The sequence below is a fragment of the Dipodomys merriami genome, unplaced genomic scaffold (genome assembly GCF_024711535.1).
Source record: "Dipodomys merriami isolate MVZ:Mamm:240054 unplaced genomic scaffold, mDipMer1.0.p SCAF_8, whole genome shotgun sequence".
NCBI lineage: Eukaryota > Metazoa > Chordata > Mammalia > Rodentia > Heteromyidae > Dipodomys > Dipodomys merriami.
Window position 1 is genome coordinate 62,612,160 of NW_027206401.1, and position 26,893 is coordinate 62,639,052.

A 26,893-nucleotide genomic window follows, 5' to 3' on the forward strand; every position below is an offset into this window, starting at 1 on the left:
ACAGTTCTTTGGGCGAACCATGCTTACTAAGAGAGGCAGAGATGTGGGTTGGAAGCAGATTTGTGAAAGCTTAAGGAATTTAATTTTTCTTCACAGAGTGCTCTCGTGGTGTGGATATAAAAGCAGATATTGTGTTTTTGGTTGACGGTTCCTACAGCATTGGGATTGCAAACTTTGTGAAAGTGAGGGCGTTCTTGGAAGTTCTTGCAAAAAGTTTTGAGATTTCACCAAACAGAGTCCAGATCAGCCTTGTCCAGTACAGCAGGGATCCTCATACGGAATTCACGTTGAAAGAATATAACAGAGTCGAAGACATCATTAAAGCCATCAACACCTTTCCCTATCGAGGGGGCTCCACTAACACTGGCAAAGCAATGACGTATGTCAGAGAGAAAATATTTGTGCCGAACAAGGGTTCAAGAAGCAATGTGCCGAAGGTCATGATTCTTATCACTGATGGCAAATCGTCGGATGCGTTCAGAGATCCTGCTATAAAGCTGAGGAACTCGGATGTTGAAATCTTTGCAGTTGGTGTGAAGGATGCTGTGCGCTCAGAATTGGAAGCCATTGCCTCTCCTCCTGCGGAGACCCACGTGTTCACGGTAGAAGACTTCGATGCCTTTCAGAGGATATCTTTTGAACTCACACAGTCTATCTGTCTTAGAATTGAGCAGGAATTGGCAGCTATAAAGAAGAAAGGTTAGTAGACTTCGTGAGGTTAAAGTTATTTCTTCGCCACAGTCTTCTTGCTCTAACATTATAGAATGTACTTCGTCATTATTTTATTTTTAGCTTAATCTTTAAGTAGTTGTACAAAGGGGTTCCAATTCAATAGCCACCTTTTCCATCATTTCCTCCCTTATGTCTGTCTTGATCTCATTCCCATTTCTTCTTTTCCTTTGATCTTCTTCCTTCTTCTTCCTCCTCCTCCTCTTCCTCCTCCTCTTCCTCCTCCTCCTCTGCTTCTTCTCCTCCTCCTCCTTTCTTCTTCTCCTCTTCCTTCTCCTTCTTTTTCTTCCCTCCTCCTCCTCTTCCTTCTCCTCATCCCTAGTCTCCTCCTCCTCCTCTTCCTCCTCTTCTTCCTTCTCCTCCTTTTCCTCCCTGGTCTTTTCCTCCTCCTTGCTCTCCTCCTCTCCCCCACCCCAGTCTCCTCCTCCTCCTTTCTCCTGATGTGGTACTGGGTCTTGAACTCAAGGCCTTGCACTTTTGTTTGTCATCTTTGCTCAAGGTTGGCACTCTACCACTTGAGCCACACATCCACTTCTGGCATGTTTTTGCTGGTTACTTGGAGATAAGAGTCTTATAGACTCTGTCCAGGCTGGCTTAGAACTGCAATTCTCAGGTCTCAGCTTCTTGAGTAGCTAGGATTATAGACATGAGCCACTAGCGCCTAGCTACTTCTTTTTCATTTGCAGGAAAAGGTAGCATTCATATGTTGTTGAACACTATCAAACCTCGCTTATTTAACTCTGTTATGACTTCTTCACTGCTGAAAAGTTGTTTAGCCACAAGTGTCATGAGATATTTTTCTTCTTAGATCCTCAGCAGGTGTAGTAATCTATTTGTCATAGAGAACTAAATGAGTATCTTCTTGTGTTAGATACTGAGTTTGGCCCTTTGAACAAGAGTTGTCCAGAACATAGTCCTGGATCTTTGATTAATTCAATATATTCCTCTTCCAGAGATCGTTTTTGGCATGATTTCTCACATCTGGAGTTTCCTATTTTCCTTTCTCCCTGTGTTTAAATTCTGTTTACCAATGTGCAGTGAGGCACACCCTTGCTCTCCTGGCACCTTCTTTGACTGATGTAGTCCCATGACAACCCGCACAGTCACTTTTACTCATCTAGCATTCAGTGGTGCTGCTTTTTTATTTATTAATTTGTTAGTTATTGGATAAATAACTTTGCACTCTCCTATCTCTTCTGTTTCATTGTGTGTGCCCTGAGGACAACGTGCCTTAAAACACTGTCATTTTCAGTGACTGGATTAATGAATATTCATTTTTGTGTGTGTCTCAACGTGCCTTAAAACACTGTCATTTCCAGTGACTGAATTAATGAATATTCATTTTTGTGTGTGTCTAGGAGGTACTAGAACTTGAACTTGGATCCTCATGTTGTTGCCGGCCTTTTCTGACTTTTTGGTGCTCTACTACTTGAGCCGTACCTCTACTTCTCAAGTTTTAGTGGTTAATTGGAGATGAGAGTCTCACAGACTTTCCTGCTTTAAGCTGGCTTTGAACCTTCATCCTCAGATCTCAGCTTCCCGAGTAACTAGAATTATAGGCAAATATCATCATTGCCTGGCTGTTAATGAATATTCCTTCTGATAGGGAAATTTTTTTAATTTTAGTTTGAAACATCTACCTACCTGCCATCAAACTTTAATATTTAAGTGTGAGGGATTAGCAAGAACATTTTGGTGGTTCTTGTAAATATGCTACTGTGGCTATTTTGTTTGAATAAATTCTGAATTCAAATTCAGTTTTACTACTATTTTGGTAATATTGGGATTTGAATTTAGGGTCTGGTACTTGCTAGGCAGGCACTCTACCACTTGAGCCACGATTCCAGTCCTTAAATCCTTGTAATTGGACACTTCTATAGTATACCTTAGTAGTGCCTGGTGGAGGCAGGTGATGAGGACCTTCTAGTAAGGCTACAAGAGGCCTTTTTCCAATGGTCCCGGAAGTCACAAGGTTTACTCTCAGTGACCACTCTTCCAAATGAGTGGATGCCATCATAGCAATCAGTAGTCATGAGATCAATTTTTACTTTGTTAGCTAAAGAAACTTAAATGATTGCCTCTTTTTTTCTCTTCCATAGCTTATGTGCCTCCAAGAGATCTTCGCTTTTCTGACGTGACTTCTTCCAGTATCAAAGCAGATTGGTCCCCTGCTGGAGACAATGTGTTTTCCTATCACATCACATACAAAGAAGCCAGCGGGGACGACGAGGCCACTGTAGTAGAGCCGGCCTCGAGTACCAGCGTTGTTCTCAGCAACCTCAAGCCAGAGACCCTGTACTTGGTGAACGTGACCGCCGAGTATGAGGATGGCTTCAGCACACCCCTAGCGGGGGAGGAGACCACAGGAGAAGGTAAGGTGGCTTCTTACCATGGAATTTCACAGCTAGTGTTTTATTATACAACCAAGGCCCACCTGCTTCGTAGTCCATATTGCGTCTTTCATATCTATTAACATCTGATATCTTTGTATAGCATAAACAGTGGTGTAAATCCTCTCGTTAAAAGAGAAAGAGCAGGAGTGCTAGACTGTGGGAGAGGGAGAGAGAGAGTGAGAGGGTGCGGCTGGATTCTGATGTCTGGAATCCTAGCTACTCAGGAGGCAGAGATCTGAGGATTGGGGTTCAAAGCAAGTTTGGTCAGGAAAGTCCATGAGACTTACATCTCCAATAAACTATCCCCAAATTCAGAAATGGAGCTGCTTAAAAAAAATCATTTTGCTGACTGTAATTAGTTGTATTTTTGCCCTTTTTATATGCTGAGGAATTTTACCTTGATTACAAACATATTGACATTATCTTACTTTAAGCCACCCAGCCCTATTTCCCCTTTTGTTCTTTAAACCCTCCCTAAACTATGAACAGCTTTTTAGCAAGCACCTCCCTTACATTTGGCCTTCATTTAGCCAGAGATAAAATAATTTTGGAAACAATCCTATAACCATTTTTTAATCTGGATGTAGAGATTAATTGGGCCGTATATTTGAGACTGACTTCCTTCTTCCCTTCCTTATTTCCTTCCTTCCTTCCTTCCTTCCTTCCTTCCTTCCTTCCTTCCTTCCTTCCTTCCTTCTTTCCTTCCTTTCTCCCTCCCTTCCTCCCTCCCTCCCTTCCCTTCCCTTCCCTTCCCTTCCCTTCCCTTCCTTCCCTTCCCTTCCCTTCCCTTCCCTTTCCTCCTCACTCCTCCCCCTCCCTCCTCTTCTTCCTTCCCCCCCTCCTTCCCCTTCCTTTCCCTTCCCTTCTTCAATGCTGGGGCTTGAACTCAGGCTTAAGTGGTGTCCGTGAGTGTTTTTTGTTTGCTTTCTTCTTAAAACTAGTGTTCTACCCCTTGAGCCACACCTCTACCTCTGACTTTTGGGTGATTGATTGAAGATAGGAGTCTCACAGACTTTCCTGCTGGGGCTGGACTTAAAAACCACAATCCTCAGCTCTCAGCCTCCGGAGTAGCTAGGATTACAGGTGTGAGCCACTGGAGTCTAACTGTATATACAATATATTTCATCACAATATTTTTTTATAAAAAATAAAATTATGGAGCTGGGAAGGTGGCTCAGTGGTAGAGTGCTTGCCTCCCATGCTTGAGGCCCTGGGTTGGATTCCTCAGCACCACATAAGCAGAAAAAAGCCGGAAGTGGTACTGTGACTCAATCGGTAGGGCCCTAGCCTTAAGCTGAAAAGCTGAGGGACAGCGCCTAGGCCCAGAGTTCAGCCTCCATGACTGACCAAAAAAAAAAATTATGGAAAGAAATACATTAAAATCGCCCTCCCTTCCTGCCCCCTTCCCCCCTCCCCCAGGGAAGAAAGGAGCAAAGGCTACATCTCACATAAGCTTTAGTTTTGGGTCATTGTACCTCTGTGATATAATTTGGTAGTCTTTCCAATTCTATTCTTTGTAGTGAAATCTGAGATTTCAACTGTCTTTGTCAATAAGGACGTTTCTGATTCAAGCCCTTTATTAGGTTACTTCCCCTGTTTGTCAGATGCTGTGCTAAATGTTCTCAATGGATTATCTCATTCAACCATGACGTCATAATAATCATGTTTTAATGATGAGCAATCCAAAACTCAAAATCACATACCTGTTAAGTTTTAGAGCCAGGATTCCAACCCATCAGTCTCTCCACCTCATTTATTTGGACTGATTTGTCTTTTTTCTACATACTTGAATCATGGCCACGAGTCTGCCAACTTCCATTTTTTTTTTCTTGAGAGATGCATTTTTCCATCCACCTTGGAGTCATGTATTGCTGCACTGAATTGTCAAACATACTTAAAAATTGTAGAGTACACATATAGGCATGTTGTACTCTAGTTTCAACCCAGTGCATTGAGAACTCAATGATCTTTCCTGAATGAGTCGTTAATGTAGACAGCTTGCCCTCTGAACAAGTGGATGATCGAAACACGGTTACTAAACACAAAGCCGGAACTGGAAGCTGTCCCTGAGGCTCTTTAGCTCAAGGCTAGTGCTCTACCATTTGAGCCACAGCTCTGCTTTTGGCTTTTTGTGGTTAATTGGAAGTAAGAGTCTCCTGCCTGCCAAGGCTGGCTTTGAACTATGATCCTCAGAGCTCAACCTCCTAGCTAGCTAGGACTACAGCAGAGAGCCATCGGCTGCCTTCCTCATCAATCTTAATGAAAATTTCATAGTTGACTGTGAGTCTGTATGTATTACTCATACTGTAATTTAACTTCAAAATTCACATCTAACTAGAGTTCATTAAATATGCATCACATGCTTCCTGTCCAACTAATATGGTCCAACTAATCTCCACATCCAGATAAAAAACTGGTGAGATGATTGTTTCAGAAGTTAACCTCTGGCTAAATGAATGCCAAATGAATAGCCAAGAAGCTATTCATGGCTTAGTTAAAGAAATGTTATAATTTAGCATCCAAAAGCTAGTTCTTATATTTTTCACATAAAGTCAAGTAAAAATTTCAAATTCATATTTGTTTTATTTTTTATTGTCATCAAATAATATCAGGGCTTTAGAAAGGGGTTTCAACTTAACATGTCAATTTATGTGTACAATCTTAGCCAGTTACTCCTTCCATAATTCTTCCCAACACTTGTCCTAACCCCATTCATCTCAGCAAATTTACTACTTTCATTTTTATATGTGTGCATTGAATATTGTGACTGTAGTGGCCTATCACTTCTTGTTCTATTCATCTGCCCTCCCTTTATAAACCCTGACTCTATTCAAGACAAGTTTCAGCCTTCTGATATTCACTTCATTAAACTATTATTTAAAGGGGTTATAACATAAAGTTTCACTCCTGTGTGTACTGTACAATTAATCAGCTTAATCACACACATATGAATATGGCCTTTCTTGTATTTATGTATTTTCATAGTTATTTGTATTTTTTTATTTCAGTAAAAGGTGCACCTCGAAACCTAAAAGTGACAGACGAGACCACAGATAGTTTTAAAATTACCTGGACTCAAGCTCCAGGGAGAGTTTTAAGGTATCGGATTAAATACAGACCAGTTACAGGAGGAGAAAGCAAGGAAGTCACCACCCCAGCCAACCAGAGAAGAAGAACGTTGGACCACTTGACGCCAGACACAAAATACGAAATATCTGTAATTCCTGAGTACTCCTCGGGACCTGGCTCTCCCCTGACCGGAAACGCAGCCACTGAAGAAGGTAGAGGAAATACGCCAATCACAGTAAAGTTACCCAAATGTTACACTAAAACTCTCCAGAAAACATGAATCACAACACACAGATCTCAGTGTTCTGTGTCTCTTAGTCTATGGTAGATTTAGGTTAAAGCTATCCAATTGTCTTACTTACATATAACATCATTTATTTGTGTCAGTAGAACTTGACAGGATATGGTCCAGAGATATTCTTTTATGAATAAAATTATATTAAATATTTTAGTACAAATTAAAGGATGACTAGGGATTACAAAATCAAACTACTTGACAGCATTAGAATTGATTCGATTTTATTTTTTTAGGAAGCTCTTTTCTGTTTGTTTTTGTTGGTTGTGGGGCTTCAACTCAGGGCCTGAGAGCTGTCCCTGAGCTTTTTTCCTCAAGGCTAGTGCTCTACCACTTTGGGTCACAGTTCCATTTCCGGTTTTCTGGTGGTTAATTGGAGATAAGAGTTTCACCGACTTTCCTGCCTGGGCTGGCTTTGAACTTGGATCCTCAGATTTCAGCCTACTGAGTAGCTAGGATTACAGGCATGAGCCACTGGTGCCTGTCTGGAGGATCTTAAATATTAATTTGTAGTTATTTCAATGGAGTGCTTAGGCTTGCAGGACTGATTCTGATAACTTGAAAATCATTAATAAGTTTTTAATATGTTATTTCATTAAGAAAGTTGCATAATAAATATTTTCATTTTATTCCTTATCTTTTGTGTACGTGGTACTAGGCTTGGAACTCAGGGCTTTGCACTTACTGTGCTGGTTCTCTGTTATCTGAGCCACACCTTTGACCATGCTTTTTTGCTGGTTATTTTGGAGATGAAGCCTAGTAAACTTTTCTGTCTTCCTTGGTCTTGAATTACAAGTTCAAGTTCAAGTTCAATGTCCCATTCTCAGGCTATTGATACCTAGGGTTATAGCAATAAATCATTAACATCTGGCTCAAGACATTTTTTAATAGTAATGAAAATGGCCAACACATACTACAATAATGAGCAGTTATGGATTGATCGTCTTTGCATATTATCCCATCAGCCCTCATTTCCAAATAGAGACTGTGAACTTGTTATTATTGTCATCCCCTGTTTTTGAGGAAAATTGAGACAAAGGAAATTCAATCACAGCTCTCAGCCATGGACCTAAAAAGCTGTGAATCTGGGTTTGTGGACTTCACTGCTCACCCTCAGATATTCTCAAGGACTGTTTAGTGCAGTGCCTAGCTCTGTAGCTCAGCAACTTGGCCTTTCCTGCGGCAGCCCTCCTCCCCCTCACCTTTCTCCTCCCCCTTCTCTTCCTCCTTCCCTTCCCCCTTCCTCCTTCTCTTCTTGCATTGGGAAGTTAATACTTGAACTTGTCTTTTCCTATCTGAGAATCTAACCTTTTTGTGTTGCACGCCATAAAATAACCCAGTTCTTTGTGATTTTATTTTGCCTGAAGTTAGCCTAGCTGGGGGGATTCTGTGCCAGTGGGGTTCTGTGCCTGGGACCCCCCCAGTGACCACGTGACCCAGCCACAGGGGAATCATACCTACCAGATAGCATGTTGTGAGGATGTGGGGTGCCTCTTACATGTGTGTCCACTCTTGGTCTCACTTAGCTTTTTTCTTTTCTTTTCCCTTCATTTTTTCCTTCCTAGGGGCAACACCATTTAAAAAAATTTCCATTTATCTTTTTTTCCCCTTTCAGCATAATTTCTTGATGGTTATGTTTACATGTTTACAGTATGACACTGGTAAATTGTCTTTGCCAAGATTTCTAAGGGGAGTTATTTTTCCTCCACTTTTAGAAAAACTTTAGAAAAAGTAGGATACATGGAAGATTTTACTCAAAAGGTTTTCTCGCTTGTGAACATAGAAAGAGAATTGGATGTCTTGTGCTTTGCATCTGCTCGCAGGTAGGGTCTGGTTTAGAGATACTTAAATGTGGTTGGTTAACTCAGGAGACAGTGGCTCATACTTGTAATCCTAGCTACTCAGGAAGCTGAGTTATCCCAAACAGGAAAGTCCCTGAGAGTCTTATCTCCACTAAAAACTACCAAAAAGCCAGAAGTGGAGCTGTGGCTCAAGTGGTAGAGCAGAAACATTCAAGGACAGTGTTCAGGACCGGAGTTCAAGCCCCAGGACTGGTACCAGAAAAAAAAATTGTTGGCTAGTTAACAGTTTCAGTTATAATTAAATTAATTAACTATTTCACCTTAAATTAATTAACTAATTCACCTATGATAAAAACTTGGTAGAATCCAACTCATTTATGTCAAGGAACAAAGTGTTTTCAAAGTCATTTTATTAAATAATCAGTTTTGATGTTGTTTCCTTTCTTTATGAAGTTCGAGGGAATCCAAGAGACCTGAGAGTTTCTGACCCCACCACATCAAGCCTGAAATTATCGTGGAGTGGAGCCCCAGGGAAAGTTAAACAATATTTGGTCACCTATACCCCGGCAGCAGGAGGAGCCACGGAAGAGGCCACGGTGAGGGGCGACACCACAACCACCGTGCTGAGGAGCCTGAAGGAGGGGACACAATACACCTTATCTGTGACGGCTTTGTATGCGTCTGGGGCTGGAGATGCCCTTTATGGAGAAGGGACAACACTTGAAGGTAATGTGCTGTCATGCTTAATGGAAATATTTAAGCTTGTTTGCGATTCTGAAATTAGGAAGCCTAAAATGTGATCCTTTTTCTTACAAGAAAAGTGAATAAGATTGCCTGTTATTCAGAGATGTATAATATGAGCTATTGAAAAGAAAAGATGAATTTGAGTAGACTAACACAGTGGCTCATGCCTATAATGCCAGCTACTAGGGAGACTGAGGTTGGGAGGATCTTCGTTTTGAGGCTAACCTGGACAAAAAGTTGTGAGACTTCATTTCAACCAATCAAAAGCTGTCACATTGCACATGTCACGCTAGCTATGTGGGAAATAAAAATAGGAGGATTGTAGTCCTGACTGGCCCAGGCAAAAGGTAAGACCCTATTAAAAATAAAAGAAATCCCAGGAGCACTAGAGGACTGGGGTCATGGGTCTAGTGGTAGAGAGCCTGCATAGCAAGAAGAGGCACCAAGTTTAAACCATAACAAAACCAAAAATAAACAAATAAACCAAACCAAAAAATACTTAATTAGGAAGAAGCATCTCGGGGAAGTTGAAAGAACAGGAAGGCTGTAGAAATGGTTTGTGGTGCCTGGATTGCTTTAATGGAGATCAACGTGTGCAACGTTTCGAGAGAAGGATTCTTGCTAAATATCTATGGATGAAGAGAGATTTTGTTGTTGTTTATTTGTTTATTTCAGTACTGGAGCTTGAACTTAGGCCTGGACTGTCCCTTAGCTTGCTCAGTCAAAGCTAGTGCTCTACCTTTTGAATCACTTCCAGTTCTTTTGGTGTTAATTGGAGCTAAGAGTCTCATGAAGTTTTCTGCCCAGGTTGGCTATGATAGTCAAATCTCAGCCTCCCGTGTAGCTAGGACTTGAGGCATGAGTCACTGGAACCTGGACTCCCAGAGTCATGGGTCTGTTAACCAAGTAGAGGTAGAAGAGACTGGACATATGTTTTTAGGACCAGATATGAAGTATTATCTGAGTTTTAGGGATGTGTACTTGTCATTTGCTTTGCATAAAAGTAATGCTTGGAAAATAGGAGAGAGCCTCGGAGCCCAAGTTTCTCCTATTTTTCGAAGTGACTTTTAAAAATTTGTTCTGCATTATAAGTTCAAAGTTAATGTAATATGTAGTTAAGTCTTAACAGTAGGACTGACCTGTCTTCTTGGTTCTTTAGAGTTAATTGTCAGAAGAGACATGTTCAATGCGAATAGTCAATGAAGTCTCTTCTTGGAAGAGGATTTAAGTACATATATATATATGTGTTTGTATGTGGAAAATACTGATACAAAGAGTCTTGGTTGTGCTGTTTAGCTGTGTGGCCTTGAAATAAACCCATTGCTCTTAAGTATCAGTCTACCCATCTCTGAAGGAGGTCTCCTTCCTCCCAGAGGATGTATAGAAATCAAATGAAAGAATATAGATGGAACTCTTTGGAAACATAAAAATACTATATGTACATAGTATCATCAAGAAGGAATAGCTTATTAGCTTCAGTAAGAAGTTCAGAGATACTAATTGCCTATGGAAATTTGCCCGTATGAGACAGAAATGGGCCTTGTCTGTGTACAGACATGATCCAAGTGAGAAAACACATGATCTTTGGATCTGGAGCAAAAAATTGGAGAAGTTTAACCTTTTTTTTTTTTAACAACCCTGGAACTTGAACTCAGGACCTGGGAGCTATCCCTGAGCCTTTTCAATCAAGGATAGCACTTTACCACTTTATAGATCCAAATTCAGCTTTTTTGGTGGTTAATTGGAGATAAGAGTCTCATAGTCTTTCCTGCCTGGGCTGGCTTTAAACTGTGATCCTCATATCTCAGCCTCCTGAGTAGCTAAGATTACAGGTGTAAGCCATTCTCACCCAACTATTCTTTTTGTTTTTTCTTTTTTTTGGGTCCGGTTGTGGGTTATGAACTCTGGGCCTGGGTGCTGTCCCTCAGCTCTTCAGCTCAAGGCTAGCACTCTACTACTTGAGCCACAGTGCCACTTCCAGCTTTTTTTCCCCTGCTTATAAGTGGTGCTGAGGAATCGAACCCAGGGCCTCATGCATGCAAGGCAAGTGCTCTACTATTGAGCCACCTTCCCAGCCCCTATTCTTTTCTTTTTATGTTTAGAAGAACTTATTTAAAATTTTTGTATGTTTTTAATGTTTTCAGCATAATTTGTTCATAGGATTGTTTTAAGGCTAAACTGTTGAACTTTTACATTTGTGTAGAGGTTTATTCATATTTGTATTTCAGCTTAAAATATTTTTATTACCCTTAAATAGTTATACAAAGGGTTTGACATTCAACAAAGCAGTTTATGAATACATTGCATCTTGATCATTGTCACCTGAGCATTTTACCTTATTGGAAATGTCCTGCAAGTAATGTAGTAGTATTTGTTTTGGTTGTAACATTTACCTTCTGATATTCACTTGCCTTATATATACATGTGTGTGTGTGTGTGTGTGTGTGTGTGTGTGTGTGTGTGTGTGTGTGTGTGTCCTCATGGGCTAGAGGCATTGGTCAAGTAGTAAACACATGCCTAGAAAGCAGAAGGTCCTGAGTTCAAACTCCAGAACTTCAAAAACTTTCTATATGTATATCTATTTATCTATTCTATCGATCTATCCATCTATCTATCTATCTATCTATCTATCTATCTATCTATCTATCTATCTATCTGTCTGTCTGTCTGTCTGTCTGTCTGTCTGTCTGTCTGTCTGTCTGTCTGTCTGTCTGTCTATCTATCTATCTATCTATCTATCTGTCTGTCTGTCTATCTATCTATCTATCTATCTATCTATAATCTCACATGACAAATTCATAGCATATTCTTTTGGTCAGTGGTTTCTCTAGCCAGATAAATGATTAAATTATTTATATGTTTATGGATCTACACAAATGGTATGGAAAAGTCTCCTACCTTGTATGCATGTATGAATATATGTATATATGTATATAAGTATGTATGCATGCTTGATTTGCATGCGTAAGAGAGAGATACACAACAGGTAAATTAAAATTTTAAGACTACAATTTTTTTATTTCTTCAGAAGGAAGAAAGCTAAATGGTCAGGCAGTTTGCTTAAAAAAATAGTTTGAAACTAAATTGTCATCTTACACTTTCTACAGCGAAGATTACCAAGATATGCTGCCAGCCTATGGTTTTATTAACATATTTATCCCATTGCGTTATGGGTGGTAAACTTGACAAATATGGGAAAGCATAGTTGTGACTAAATTAAAATAATAGATTTCTGCCCCTGGTTATCCCATTTCATTTTATTATATTAGCCGGCCAAATTCACATACCGTATACAGGAGTAGGATATGATTGTAAACGCAGGGAGTGGAAAGCCCGGAGACAGCGCCAGGCAACTGCTTTTGAGGGCTGCTGTTTTTCTAATCTGTTCTCCTCCGGGCAGAGGAGGTGGTAAGAGCAGACCTTAAAAGAATGTTCCTTCTATCCAGAGGCAGGGAGTCAACCTGCAGATCCTGCAGGCTGACAATTTTATACGTTACCTAAAGATATCAGGGTGTTCAATTCAAGGAGCAAACATTTGTTTCTTTCTTTCCTTTTTTTTTTTTTTCAATGCTTAGCATGGTCCACATTTATCCTTAACTTGAATTTGTTTCCTAGTACTTTTTTTTTCTTTGAAATGCAGCCGGTGATCAGAAAATTCCCCAGTCTCTGGAAGAGAGATTTATTAGTGCTGGCACAGAGGAGAAGCTCATGGCTGGCTGTTGCCTGTATGCAGCGGAATCACAAAGACAGAGTTTATTACTATTTCAGATTCAAACTTCAGTGGAATCTCAGCTCACACTATTAGTTTGATTACATTGTTGTTGTTTTTTAACCCCCAGTGTTGTTTTTAAAGTAGACAGACTCAAAGTGATTAGCAAAACCTACGACCCGTGTGAATGTCATTTGCCCCCCCCCCCGCCCGCCTCCCTCCCCTTAAGACATACAGGAAAACACCTGTTTTTGCAGACTTCTAAATGATAATGCTCATTTCGATTTGGAGATGAATCACAAATGAATGAAATAATAGTTTGAGAACAATATGGTTCTTTCTAAATTTTTTTTGAAGTATTGTTTCTGGGCTATGGAAAGTATGACTTTTCAGAATTTCCTTTGTTCCAGTTGCCATAGCAACCTGCCATTGTCCCAGCCATGAATGACTTTCTACACATCCCATCAAGCTAATGCAATTGACATTTTGCTCCAGTGAAGTTTTTAGCGTATCACAGGAATTCTGCATTATTTGGGTGACATGGGGTTTCTCCAAGATGGGCAGAACAAGGCCGCTATGTCTTCGGAGCCTTAATGCTGTCTCTTAATTTGAAAATTCATGCACTCTGGATAGAAAACTCTTGAGTTGCCTGGAAACGTTAGTGTCTCTGTTGACCAGTAATTCATAGTTCCTTGCTCTGTGAGTTAATTGTTCAATCAAAGAAGAGTCAAAAATCAAATTGAAGGGTAATAATTATGGAAGACTTTTTAATTTTTTTTGTGTGTGCAGGATCCAAAGTTGAGCTGTAATTTAATTATGAAGGGGCTGTTAAGAGTTGCATGACTACTTAAAGTAATTGAATTAACTTATTAATGGTGAACTTTGTCCTTTGCAAGCATAGCTCTATTCATTGGTTGGAAATTGAGTAGATTTCCACAGAAGCAGGTCTTCTGTTGTTTACTGGAGAAAGTTGGATGATTTTGAGGCTGAGCTCTTACGGAAAAGACAAATTGACTTAGGAGAGAGTTTACATTACATTTTCAATTTAACTTCTATTTTTGAAAGTGGTATGTGAAATTCAGTGAAAGCTGGCTGGAACAATCCATAAGATGAAATTCAGTTTCATTTCACGATGATTAATTTTTCAGTTATCATCCTTGGCTAATTTGTATTATAATGATATTTGAATTGGACGGCCATTTGCTTTTCAGAGGGCAAATGGAAAAGGGCTAAGGGAACATAGGAAAGTTACTTAAATGAGGCGTTATTAGTTCTTTGGCCTAGGATGTGGAAAAAAAAGGGGGATATAAATCAACCTCTTGCGGATGTTCAGATTATGAGAAACACACCTGGCTGAATGAATCCCAAGGCAGCAGGAGAGATACATGCAAGGAGTCATGAGGAAACATGGTCTTGCCTACATCATATCTCATGTATGGACAGAAATTCAAGACTACAAGCCTTGATAGCATTCTGTCTCTTTAACTGGATGACAGACACATGTTGCTATGTGTTGTTCTTTGTCTTTGTACTGGTGTTGTATTAGGATGAAATAGAGTATAGAGGAAAGCTTAGGACTAAAAAGCTTTGACTAAAAATGATACATATTGTTGTCATACAACATTACTTATTTGAAACAAATGCCAGAAATTCTATTACCCAGGGTAAATGATTACATTAATATTACTAATATACGAAGTGCAGACATGTCCAGGGATTAAATATTGAGAATAGATGTCATTTAAAACATCTGAACAAACAAACCTTTGAAAAATTAGGGAGGGAAAGAAGGAGAGGATACTCTAGGCTCAGAGCAAGAATGTCACAAAGGGCACACTAGCCTGGGTTGGTTCACTGGTATAGTTTATTTATTTATTTATTTATTTATTTGGTAGAGGTCCTAGGGCTTGAATTCAGGGCTTGGATGCTGTCCTTGAGCTTTTCTTATTCAAGGCTAGCACTCTACCAGTTGTGCCACAATTCCACTCTGCCTTTTTTTCTTTTTTTTCTTTTGGAGTTACTTGGAGATTAACTACCAAATAGACTTTCCTGCCTGGGCTGGCTTTGAACTGTGATCCTCAAATTTCAGACTCTTGAGTAGCTGGTATTACAGGTGTGAACTGTAGGCTCCCAGCTCACTGCCATAGTTTTATGCCTCAACTTTGAAGAACAGTAATGTTTGGATAGAAGCCAGGCATGGGACTTTGACCGCTTTTCCTTCTATATTCTAAGAGAAATGATGCTTGTCCAGATCCAGCCTGGCCAAACCAAACTAAAACAAGGCAAATCATCTCCACTGTAAATACTGGGGATGTCTGGCATTCTTGAGGTTGAGGACAACAATGATAATGTGATAAAACAAGCAAAAGCCTGGCTTGGACCAAACCTTATTCATCTGAAAATGTAATCAATTATTCAATAACAAGAATATGCTCAGAGACATTTCCTTTCTAGACACAGCACAGGAAGGGGAGAACTGGCCAGGTGTTATGTAGGATGTTATGAGGAGCTTGACTTGACTTTGCAGTCAGCCTTGAGATTTTTTATTTTATTTTTGTCTGTCCCGGGGCTTGAACTCAGGGCCTGCATGTTGTCCCTGAGCCACTTTGTGCTCAAGGCTAGTGCTCTACCACTTAAGCCATGGTGCCACTTTGGCTAAAAATTGTCTGAGTAGTTTATGGGAGTCTCACAGACTTCTGCTTGGACTGGCTTTGAACTGTGATCCTCAGATCACAGCCTCCTGGGTAATTAGTATTACAGACATGAGCCACCAGTGCTGGACTTAGCCTTGAGATCTTACCACACCTTCAGGGTGATTTGTTGTGTGTGATAATGTAGCCACATTGTAGAGGAGCCATTGAACAGTGCCATGCAACATCACCACAACAAACGTTTTGATCTATTTGGGTCTCTTCATTATTTTTTTGTTTAGGTAATTGGAATTGAATTTGGGGCCTTGTAGCAAGTGTTCCATCACTTGAACATCCAAGAATTGAGGTTTTAGTTTGCTTTGTCAGCTAGAGACTCTCGCTTGTGCCAGGACTGGCCTTTAGACAGGATTCCCTAACTGTTATTTCCCCAAGTAGATGGGATTATAGGCATGTACCACCATGCCTGGCAACCTATCCACTTTGATGGAGTCCTGTTTCTAGATAAAAGCAAGTGGGAGGTTTTTTTCCTTCTCATCCTGACCAAACTTATTTTCCAAATAAGTGTCTTACTAGGGCTTCAGGGGAGAGGAACAAAAAGAATTAAGGGGTGGGGGAGCCAAGGGAAAGAATGAGGAACCGCAGAGGAATTATGTACATGTAAAGTTTTTAGAAGCCTAACCTTACCCAACTGATTTTTAGGCAGGATGGTTTTTGGCTTTCCAGGCAATTCTCTGTGTCTGGTCAGGTCTGATACAGTTTTCTGCTACCTAGGAAGTGGCATGGCTAGCTCCTGGCCTGCTTCAGCTGGTTGTATACCTGGCCTCAGCCCAGCCACCTGCTCAGCCACCTGCTGGGTGTGTTACACAATGTATCAGAGTTGCTTCATTTTTTTGGTAATCTAATGTTTGGCTAAAGCTGGATCTTATTTTTAAAAACTTCAGGGGCTGGCCAGGTGCTGGTAGCTCATGCCTGTAATCCAAGCTGCCTAGGAGGCAGAGATCTAAGGATGGTGGTTTGAAGACAGCCAGGAAAGAAAAGTCCCTGAGATTCTTATCTCCAATAAACCAACCAAAAGTTGGAAGTGGAACTGTTGCTCAAATGGTAGAGCCCCAGCCTTGAACAGAAAAAGAGAGTGCTTTGGCCTTGAGTTCAATCCCCAGTACTGGCACACAGACATAAAATAATTACACTAGTATTTTGTTTTAGATTTATAGCTCTTCTTAAAATAGTTGGTTAAAATCCATGGGGACCCATGCGTGTCTGGTGAGCTGGTATCTTTTTGTGTTAAGCTCAGAAATGTCTTTGTGGATGTATTTTTTTGCTTCAACCACAATTCTCTTCCGGTTATTTTTCTCCTATTGAAATCATTAGCTTGTGTTTGTGAGATTGATGTCTGTTGTCATGGGGATAAACAATGTTACTAATTCAGTTTTGCATGAAGTAAAGAGAAAAAGAAGGAGAAGCACAACTTTCAGGGAAAGTAGAAGCTGGAATGACTGCCAATTCCCTGACGTTAATTTGGAAGACAGTTCCCACCTTCTAGCGAATGATGTCTCATATGGTTTTGGAATGTCATTTTTCAGTGTTTAGTTCATTTCAATTCTGTGTCACTTGCAAAGTAGAGTTCTTCCACATAAGCCCTTTCTGATGACAGTTTAGAATATGCAGAAGAAGGGCACATATGGAAACATACTGATCCAGCAAAGGGAAATATTTACTGCACTTTGACAACTTAGAGATTAGTGGCTGGATATCCATGATCACAATGAATAAAAATACAAAGAAAATCCCATTAATCAAAACAAACCAAAGAAAAGAAGCAACTTGGAATTTCACTTTTATAGTCATACAAGTAAAACAAAAAAAATCATGTAAGTAGCAAATACAGCTTTAAAGAAGACTTTCAGATGAGAATTAGCTTTCCTTTGGGGAAGGAAAGTCAATATGTTCTTGGTTGTAATAAAATCTGTTCTTTCCTCCCAGAGATGAGAAGTCCTGTCAGCATTTAGAGTTATTTATAATGGAGTTAGAATTTTCCATTTGGACTTAGGTTCTGGTAGTCTGTCCAGCTCCTATTTAAATTATTTATTTTTCTCCCTAAATTCGACCATACACAATAGGGTTTTGTGTACTAATCTTCCTTTCAGTAATTTCTGTCTTTACATTGTACTGAAATGTGATCGTCTAATTATGAGTTGTGTTAAGACACTCATTTTCACTCTCAAAGTAAAAAATAATAGTTGTCAAGATACTTGTAAGAGAGTTGTGCATCATTTGCATGAATGTACAACATTGTTGGCAAGATGCATGCTGAGAGTGGACAGTTTTGTACTTATGTCACACTATGGCATACAGCCTTGTCAAAGTAGCCAATTTAAAGTGACCTGTATATTTATCTTGCACTTAAAATATGGAAAGTGAGCATTTTATTGGAAGACATCTGTGACTCCTATTAACTTGAGGTTTCCATATTTTTCCATTTGGGTTGCAATTTTGTTTTTTTCTTGAATGAAAAGCCAAAATTTAGTAGCAGACGTTTTTGATCAGCTAGAACAAGTGGTGTGTTTTATTTTGATGACTAATCAATTTTAAGTTTTCCAGAAGAAATGGTAGTTTTTAGTTTCATTAGAGTCAAGCTGTATTGAAAGGTTGCCCTTCTAGTTTTTTCTTTCCTTTTCTTTCTTTCTTTCTTTTTTTAAATGGCGCTACTGGGGCTTGAACTCAGGGCCTGGATGCTGTCTCTGAGTTTTTGTTCAGTCAAGGATGGTACTCTACCACTTGAGCCCCAGTTCTACTTCTGGATTTTTGATGCTTGATTGGAGAGAAGAGTCTCATAGACTTTCTTGCCAGGGTTGGCTTTGAACCTCGATCCTCAGATCTCAGCTCCTTGAGTAATTAGGATTATAGGCGTGAGCTTCTGGTGTCTGATTCCTTCTACTTTTTATTTTTTCTAACCATACAATAAAAGTTTCTCCAGAGAATGATTGTTGGAAATCAAGTTTGCAAATGATAAGGGTTCGTTGTGGTTATTGTAAATCACATATTGAAAATGGACTGCTTTAAATGATGATTTTAAAAGAATTTTCTTCAAGTTGTAGGGTTGTACAAAGGGGTTTCATTCAACATGCCAGTTTATGAGTACAGTGCATCTTGATTGATGTCACCCCTCTATCATTCTCCACTCTCCATCTGTTATAACCCTACCTATTCCCTCAAATTACCTGGAACTTATTCATATCAGACCAGCGATGAGGAGATCTGGTAAAGACATAGACCTTTGTAAGCCATTAGTTATGTCATAAAGCAAATTGAAGCAGGATAAAAATTTGGGGATTTAGGCATATTTTTCTCTTTGGAAAAACTTTTAAGTCTATTTCTTTAACTTTGGCTATCAATCTTAGCCTGGAGACCTTACTCCCTGGGTGTATGGGAGCCTGAAGGATAGATAGGAACAAAATATAATACTCAAGTTTATTCCATCAGCTTGTTCTGTTGAAAGACCAGGACAAAAGAGCTCAGAAAGAATGAGTAAGGAGGGGGTGAAGAATGCAGATATAATAGTGAATGCCTGTCCTGTGAAACTAGAGAAATTGAGGGGAAGGAGGAGAATGGGGAAAGGGCTGATGGCTATCAAGATGCACTTTACTCATAAACAGGTACGCTGAATGATAACCCCCTTGGTAACTGCTTAAAGATTACAAAAAGAATGGGCCAATGTAGACCAGTTGAGTTAGAATACATATTTAGTAGGCATTAAAAAAGGATTCGCTTCTTATTTCTACCCTAGAACGTGGTTCACCTCAAGATTTAGTGACCAAGGACATCACGGACACCTCCATTGGGGCCTACTGGACGTCTGCTCCTGGGATGGTTCGGGGGTATCGAGTCTCCTGGAAATCTCTGTATGACGATGTGGAGACCGGAGAGAAGACTCTGCCCGGGGACGCCATCCACACCATGATAGAGAACCTGCAGCCAGAGACCAAATACAGAATTTCTGTGTTTGCAACGTACAACAGTGGAGAAGGAGACCCGTTGACGGGAGATGCCACCACCGAATGTGGGTACCAGCCGTGTGTGTGTGTGTGTGTGTGTGTGTGTGTGTGTGTGTGTGTGTGTGTGTGTGTATGTGTGTGTGTGTGTGTGTGTCCATGCTTCTCTGATGTGGCAGGCACTTGAGCCTCTTCAGATGAGAAATGAGGCTGGACCATTACCATCGATCTTTAAAGAACATGATTTAAGCTCGGAGGATATTACTATTGAAAAAAAAGTCACACTTTAAAGGATTGTATCTGCCTATATGTATCTTCCTTTTACCTTTTTTAGTCTTTTTAAAAAATGGATACCCAATTAATGAAAAGGTCAGCTGTCATAGATAGAGAGAATTTAAGGCATCTTTACAGATGGATGATCTTGGTCAAGTGATTTAACCTTCTTTGAGTCTTAGTTTCCCAAACTGTAGAATCAAAGCCATAAAGCTCTTCTCTTAGAGCTGTCTTGAGGATTAATTGAAACAACGCTGAAATCACCCAGTGCGGTGTCTGTCACTTACATCAATGAAAGATGAGTGGCTATTGAGTTTATGATTTTCCTTCAACAAGAGTAATCCTAGATTCTTTACTTTTTATTTTACTTGCTAAGAGTGAGTCACAAGCTCATTCAGTTTGCTGGTGGCACAGATTTACTGCTCTCTCATCACTGGTCTTTCTTAGGAATACTTGTGAATGATCTGTCATCATGTATATTGCCTGGCTTGGGAAAGAGGTGTCCAGATTTTTCTCTCCTCCCTTTCCCTCTCTTTCACCTTTTTTCTCCCTCCCTCCCTCTTTCTCCTTCCCTCCATTCCTTTCCCCTTTCTTGCCCCCTCCTTTCTACTTTCCCCTCTGTCCTTCCCTATGTTTCTTTTATTCGTTCTTTTTGCCTTTTCTTTCTCTGTTTTAAGATTTTGTCATTCGAGTGATCATAATATGTCAATGTAATTTCAATAATCATCACACTAACTTTTACCATCAAATCATCTTGGTGGGTAATGTGGGCAATGTAGGAGGCTGTGTATAGTGGGAGGCAGGAAACAATACCTGAGAATTTTCTGTATTTATTGCTTAATTTTGTGACCAACCCCAAACTCTTCTAAAGTAGTCAAGCCTATGCATTTTATTCATGAAAGGCTTTATTAAATGGCAACTCATTGGTACAACTGCTTGAAGATAAAAAAGAAACCAAACCCAACTAAACCAAACCAAACTAAACTAAAGTAGTTGGGCACTCATGGCTCATGCCTGTAATCCTAACTATGTAAGAGACTAAGATCTGAGGATTGTGGTTCCAAGCCAGCCCAGGCAGAAAAGTCCCTAAAATTCTTATCTCCAATTAATCACTGGAAAGACAGAAGTGGAGCTGTCGCTCAAGTGGCAGACTGCTACCTTTGAGCCAAAAAGCTCAGGGACTGTGTCCAGGCCCCGATTTTAAGTCCCAGTAGTGGCACAAAAACAAAACCTTTTAAAATCTTTTGGTCTGGGTTGTCTGACCAATTGATCTTTTTATCACTGGTAAGCACAGTTGGGATACATCTATAAGTTTAAATTTGTCTAAATGGACCATCATTCAAAAATAATCATACTCCTTACCAGAAATACAAATATGTCAAAAGGACTGTTTCTCAGATTGCCATATAATTGGTTAATAGTAAATGAAATCTCGTGTCTGGAATATATTGGCTAGTTATATGAAAGAACTTGGCAGAAATAAATTTCTGGTGAAAATGTATTTGTTGTACAAAATTCATATTGTAAGCTTGGGCAAGTATAGGCCCTATATTGCTATGCTTATTTATAGAAATAGAGCTAAAATTTGTATGGATGAAAGATTATAAAAGTATGTGTAGATGATGTGCTTAAAAAGTTTTTCCATTTCCAAAATTTCCAAAATTGTCAGAGACCAAATCTCTACAAGGGACGTATTTTAGCTAAAAGTAGGTCTGTTGCAGAAACTATAAATAAACTCCGGTGTCTCAGAAGATGGGGCTCTAAGAACTTTTTAGTATTTCTTGGCTCCCTGATTGGCTTAAAGGTTAGTTAGAGGCAAAAAAGCCTCTTGTGAACTAGAAGTAGACTTGGAAGGAATGAGACGCCCATTTTTTTAGACTTTATGGAAGTTGCTCTTATGTCTAACTAAATAAGCAAGAACACAGGAACTTTGCTTTGTTCTACTTTCATTTGTTTGGGCTTCTCTTTGCTCTCTTTGGGGCAAGTCAAGCAGTTTAGGGCACTTTTGGACATGAGAGTGAGATTTGGTATTTAGGTGGTGCCTGAGACCCAAGGTGAAGGTTAAGGTCACCAAGTCCTTTTCATCAGGTTTTCCAATGGGCATCTTAGCAATGTTTAGCTTTGCATTTGCAGGAAAATCAAGGGGGCTGTCCATTGCTGGTTGATATCATGAAATCCATGAACTGGTATTAGAGGCCAGCAGAGGGTGTAGCTCTCTACCACCTCTCCCTACAGCTGGCTCAGCTGTAGCATAGGGGTGTCTGAAAGAATCTTTTTCCTGGTATGAAGGTTGAACTCAGCATTTTGCAAAGCTCTTCTTGCTAGCTTGGCTGGTGCTCTACCACTTGAATTGGACCTCCAGCCCTACTTTTTGCTGATTATTTTGGAGATAGACCCTCACAGATATTTCTGCCCAAGTTGGCTTCAAATTATGATCCTCTAGACCACAACCTTTTGAGTATCTAGGATTTCATGAGCCATTGGTGCTGGGGATGGAACCTGGTGCTAGGTAAACACTCTACCAAAATCCACCTCCCAAAAAGGAGCTTGTAAGAGTTACTAACACTTGACTTCAGCATTTCATAGCACGTGACATGCCTATCAATGGCTGAAAACTTAGATGAGATGTGATATATTTTATTTCAATTCTGTTATGGGAAGGCAGGAACTTTCATGGAGACTCAAGAAGCATATCATGGTATCAAGTACACCATTTGCCTGCTATTAGCATATTTAAATTTGGAAATGTTTTAGAGTTTGGAATTTCCTTCTTTTGGAAACATAGGCCAATATTGTAAGCTTTAAATTTCCATTTCACTCAATGATGAGTTGTGTGAAATTGATTTGCATACTTTGTGTAAGAGAGAAATGTCTTGCTCCACTGAATAAAAATTTAAGACATGGAAATAAGAGGTTGCAAAACATATTTTTGCACCTTTTAGAAGATTGTTAAGCACACAGAAATTCTTTTAATATTGTGAACATTAGTAATGATAATAATTCAACCAGATTATTTTTCGATATGCTATTATTTTCCATAATTCTAGGTAGTCTTCACATTTTTGTTTGGGAATTTATATATTTCTTTTTAGTAGTTCATGTGTTCAGAGAATAGTAATAGGGAAATGAGGTTTGAACTCAACAATTAAAAAAATATTTATTTATTTAGTGCTGGTACTGGGGCTTGGACTCAGGGCCTGGGTGCTGTCCCCTAGCTCTTTTAAACTCAAAGCTGGCACTCCACTTGAGTCACAGCTTTACTTCCTTTTATTTTGCAGGTTAATCAGAGCTAAGAGTCTCATGGACTTCTCTGCCTGGGCTGGTTTCAACCTGTGATTCTTAGCTCTCAGCTTTCTGAGTAGCTAGAATTACAGGTGTGAGCCAGCAGTACTAGTCTCTTTCTTTTCTTTTTTTCCTTCCTTCCTTCCTTCCTTCCTTCCTTCCTTCCTTCCTTCCTTCCTTCCTTCCTTCCTTCCTTCTTCCTTTCTTCCTTTCTTCCTTCCTTCCTTCCTTCCTTCCTTCCTTCCTTCCTTCCTTCCTTCCTTCCTCCCTCAGTCCCTCCCTTCCTCCTTTCCTCCTTTCCTCCTTCCTTCCTTCCTTTCTTCCTTTATTTCTGATAGGGTTTTACCAGTTGACTGGCAACTGGCAATTCTCCTGCCTCAGTTTCTCAAATTCTGAGATTACAGGTACATACTACCACTCTTGGCTTAATCTTGATAAATTATAGTATTTTTCAGAAAGCAATGGATTTGTTTGGAGTTCTCTTTCATTTGCTTAAACTCTAAAATAAAGATTTTGGTCTTTGTGGATGCTTGGTGATTTGTGTCTGATATTAATAATTGTGAACTATTACTAAAAGTTTAATAAGTAATACTAGTTACACATTATAAAAATACTATTAACATAGAATACTCCTAAAACACACGTACCACCTCATCTTTGGTGCGGTCCTGAGGTTTGGACTCAGGGCTTCTTGCTCTTGCTTTGCTTACTTAGCTGGCACTCTACCATTTGAGCCACACCTACAGCCTAGCATTTTGCTGGTTATTTTGGAAACAGAGTCTTGGTGACTTTTCTAACTAGAATGGCTTTGATCCACAGCCCTTTAAGTCTCAACCTCCTGTGTTGCCAGTCCAGGGACTTGAACTCAGGGCCTGGGCAGTGTCTCTGCACTTCTTTTGCTCAAGGATAGCACTTTACCACTTGGGCCACAGCACCACTTCCAGATTTTTCTGTGTATGTGGTACTGAGGAATTGAACTAAGGGCTTCATGCATGCTAGGCAAGCACTCTACCACTAAGCCACATTTCCAGGCCCTCTTTGAGACATTTTTATTTGCTAGTTTTTTATTCTTTAGTGTTCGTAGTCTTGCAATCACAAGAATAGCGGTAACTGTAATAATTCTAGCTAGCATTTACAGATTGAAACTTTTTCTGAAAAAGCCTACATTCCTAACCTTGTATTTTAAGTTTTTTTAAAAAAGTATTTCCTGTGGTCTTATTACTGGAGAAATTCTCTATAGATACCAACAGTAAAAATTTAAAACCTTTTCTCTGGAAATGAATGTTTTCTTTGCTAAAGTCTCTAGAATGCAAACAGGAAATCCTTTCAATATGAGCTTTCAGTTTTTAATATTAGTTGGATAGAGAAAAAACATCATACTGAGGTTAGGTCCCCAGGCCATGACAGAGCATGAGAGGTTTACAAGAGAACAGTGCTACATATTTAACAAAAAGCAACTTTTTTTCACATAAATGGGAGATGAGAAATATATATGACATATCATATATGATACAATAAATATTTACATGTAATAATATAATATAATGTATATTTTTTCTTTCAACATGATGTACATTTTAATTTTCCTTTATCTCACAGTGTCCCGGGATGCCAAAACTTTAAAAGTGGATGAGGAGACAGAGCACACAATGAGAGTTACTTGGAAACCAGCACCAGGGAGGGTCATCAACTACCGTGTGGTTTATCGCCCCCACGGGGGAGGAAGACAAATGGTGGCTAAAGTGCCACCCACAGTCTCTTCAACAGTGCTAAAGCGACTGCAGCCACAGACCACATACGACATCACCGTTCTGCCCATGTATAAGACCGGAGAAGGGAAGGTCAGGCAAGGCTCAGGAACAACAGGTATGAAATCACACACACATGCACGCACGCACGCATGCACACAGGGTGCTAATGCTAGGCTTGGACTCAGAGTCTCCCTATCTTGCTTGGCTTTTCTTGCTCAGAGTTAGTGCTCTACCACTTGAGCCACAGCTCCCCTTCTAGCTTCTTGGTGGTTAACACGAGATAATTTCCTGCCTCAGCTGACTTCTGACCACAATCCTCAGACTCAGTCTCCTGAATAGCTAGGATGATGGAACACAGGTTCCTGGTCTTGACATAATAAGTTTTTGTTGGCAAAGCATGGGATGTTTTAAAAGAGGACTCTCTTCTGTATGTTTTAGTTATAAAAGTTTTTAATGGAAGCTGGGCTTGAAGATGTAGCCAGTGGTAGAGTGCTTGCTCAGCATACACAAGACCCTGGCTTTGATCCCCAGACACATTCACACAAAATTGAATCTGCAATACATAGAACTCTTAGATGGAATGCCTAATTAGCATCCCATCTATAATCTATAGTACCTATTGATTATATATCAGATTATATATCTGACAAGTCTAGTTCCTGTCAGCTTGACGTTACCTACTAATGTATTAATGCTAATCTAACTTAAACTAACTTGGATTGTGGGAATTATTTATAATGCTTGGGTAGCACTCTGTTATGGTAGAGGTTTATTAGATGTGTGTGTGTGTGTGTGTGTGTGTGTGTGTGTGTGTGTGTGTGTGTGTGTGTGTGTGTGTGTGTGTGTGTGTGTGTGTGTGTACTGATCCTGGAGTTTGAACTCAGGGCCTTATACTCTTCTTTGCCCTCTTCCCTAAAAAGCTGGTGCTCTACCATTTGCGTTATACCTATACTTCCATTTTGTTTTTGCTGGTTAATTAGAGAAAAGAGTCTCCCTGACTTTCCTGCTCAGTCTGGCTTCAAACTGAGATCCTTACATCTCAGCCTGCTGAGTAGCTGGGATTACAGGTGTGAGCCACCTGCACCTGTTTTTCCTGGCTCTGATATCTCATATCACTAGACTTAATCCTTCTTAGGAATGTCTGTAGAGAACACAAATCCAAGTCCTATTGATAACCTGTTAACAAAAAACACCCATAAACCTATTTTTTTTTAATCATTACAGCTTCTCGATTTAAGTCACCCAGAAACCTCAAAACATCTGACCCGACTATGTCAAGCTTCCGAGTGACATGGGAGCCTGCCCCTGGCGAGGTGAAAGGTTATAAAATCACCTTCCACCCCACAGGCGACGACCGGAGACTTGGGGAGCTGGTTGTTGGGCCCTATGACAATACAGTTGTTCTAGAGGAACTAAGGTAGGGGTTAACTGTGTTTGTGTTAATAGGTTGAATCAGTTTGTGCAAAAATGTTGAGGAACTTGTGTAAATCAGTAGTCATTGCACTTTAATCACTGGTATGTCATTTTTGCTAGTAGAAGGTTTATATCTTTTTTGCTAGTAGAAGGTTTACAATCAACTACATCTGATTTCTTATGTTTCATGATGGTTGCATTATAATTCAGAAGTTAGCAACAGAATTTAGCCTAAACAAAATGTAATTGTGTGTGTGTGTGTGTGTGTGTGTGTGTGTGTGTGTGTGTGTGTGTGTGTGTGTGTGTGCTTGCACTCAGGACCAGAGTGCTGTCCTTAACTTTTCTACCCAAGGCTGGTTTTATACCACACTTGAACCATAGCCCCATTTCTGGCTTTTTGGTGGTTAATTGGAGATGAGTCACACAGACTTTCCTGCTCAACTTGGCTTTTAGTTGTGACCCTCAGATCTCAGCCTCCTGAGTAGCTAGGATTACGGGTACATGGCTTTATTTATTTATTTCAAACTATAACAATTTTTTGTTATTAAGTTATTTGAAATGGTTATTAAGCACCATGTTTACAAATATTTATAGCATATACTTTGGGCTCTGCATGCCTTCTCAAATGGCCCAAGTAACTCACACCATGATCCCGAGTGTGAAATCTCCAGTCGGGCGGGCACACAGGAGCCAGAAGCAGAATTCCACACTTGGTGCCAGCTGGCAAGGCCGTCTTGGGCTGATTAAAGTTCTGGTTTTAGCCTGAGTAGTAGAAAACAAGGGAGTTTGA

At 39.9% G+C, this 26,893-nt stretch overlaps 1 protein-coding gene across 3 annotated transcripts in view; it reads left to right on the forward strand.

Annotated features, from left to right (window-relative positions):
* Col12a1 (collagen type XII alpha 1 chain) overlaps positions 1-26,893 on the forward strand; it is a 133,760-nt gene that overhangs the window by 21,097 nt on the left and 85,770 nt on the right. For 2 of the 3 annotated variants that reach the window (XM_070010804.1, XM_070010805.1), the window contains exons 10-16: positions 97-699; positions 2,829-3,101; positions 6,131-6,403; positions 8,742-9,014; positions 19,180-19,452; positions 24,539-24,805; positions 25,915-26,107. The exons of the other annotated variant lie outside the window; for it this stretch is intronic. In XM_070010804.1, the coding sequence (XP_069866905.1) occupies positions 97-699; positions 2,829-3,101; positions 6,131-6,403; positions 8,742-9,014; positions 19,180-19,452; positions 24,539-24,805; positions 25,915-26,107 (2,155 nt within the window). The remainder of the gene's footprint in view (positions 1-96; positions 700-2,828; positions 3,102-6,130; positions 6,404-8,741; positions 9,015-19,179; positions 19,453-24,538; positions 24,806-25,914; positions 26,108-26,893) is intronic. 3 annotated transcript variants of the gene reach the window in all.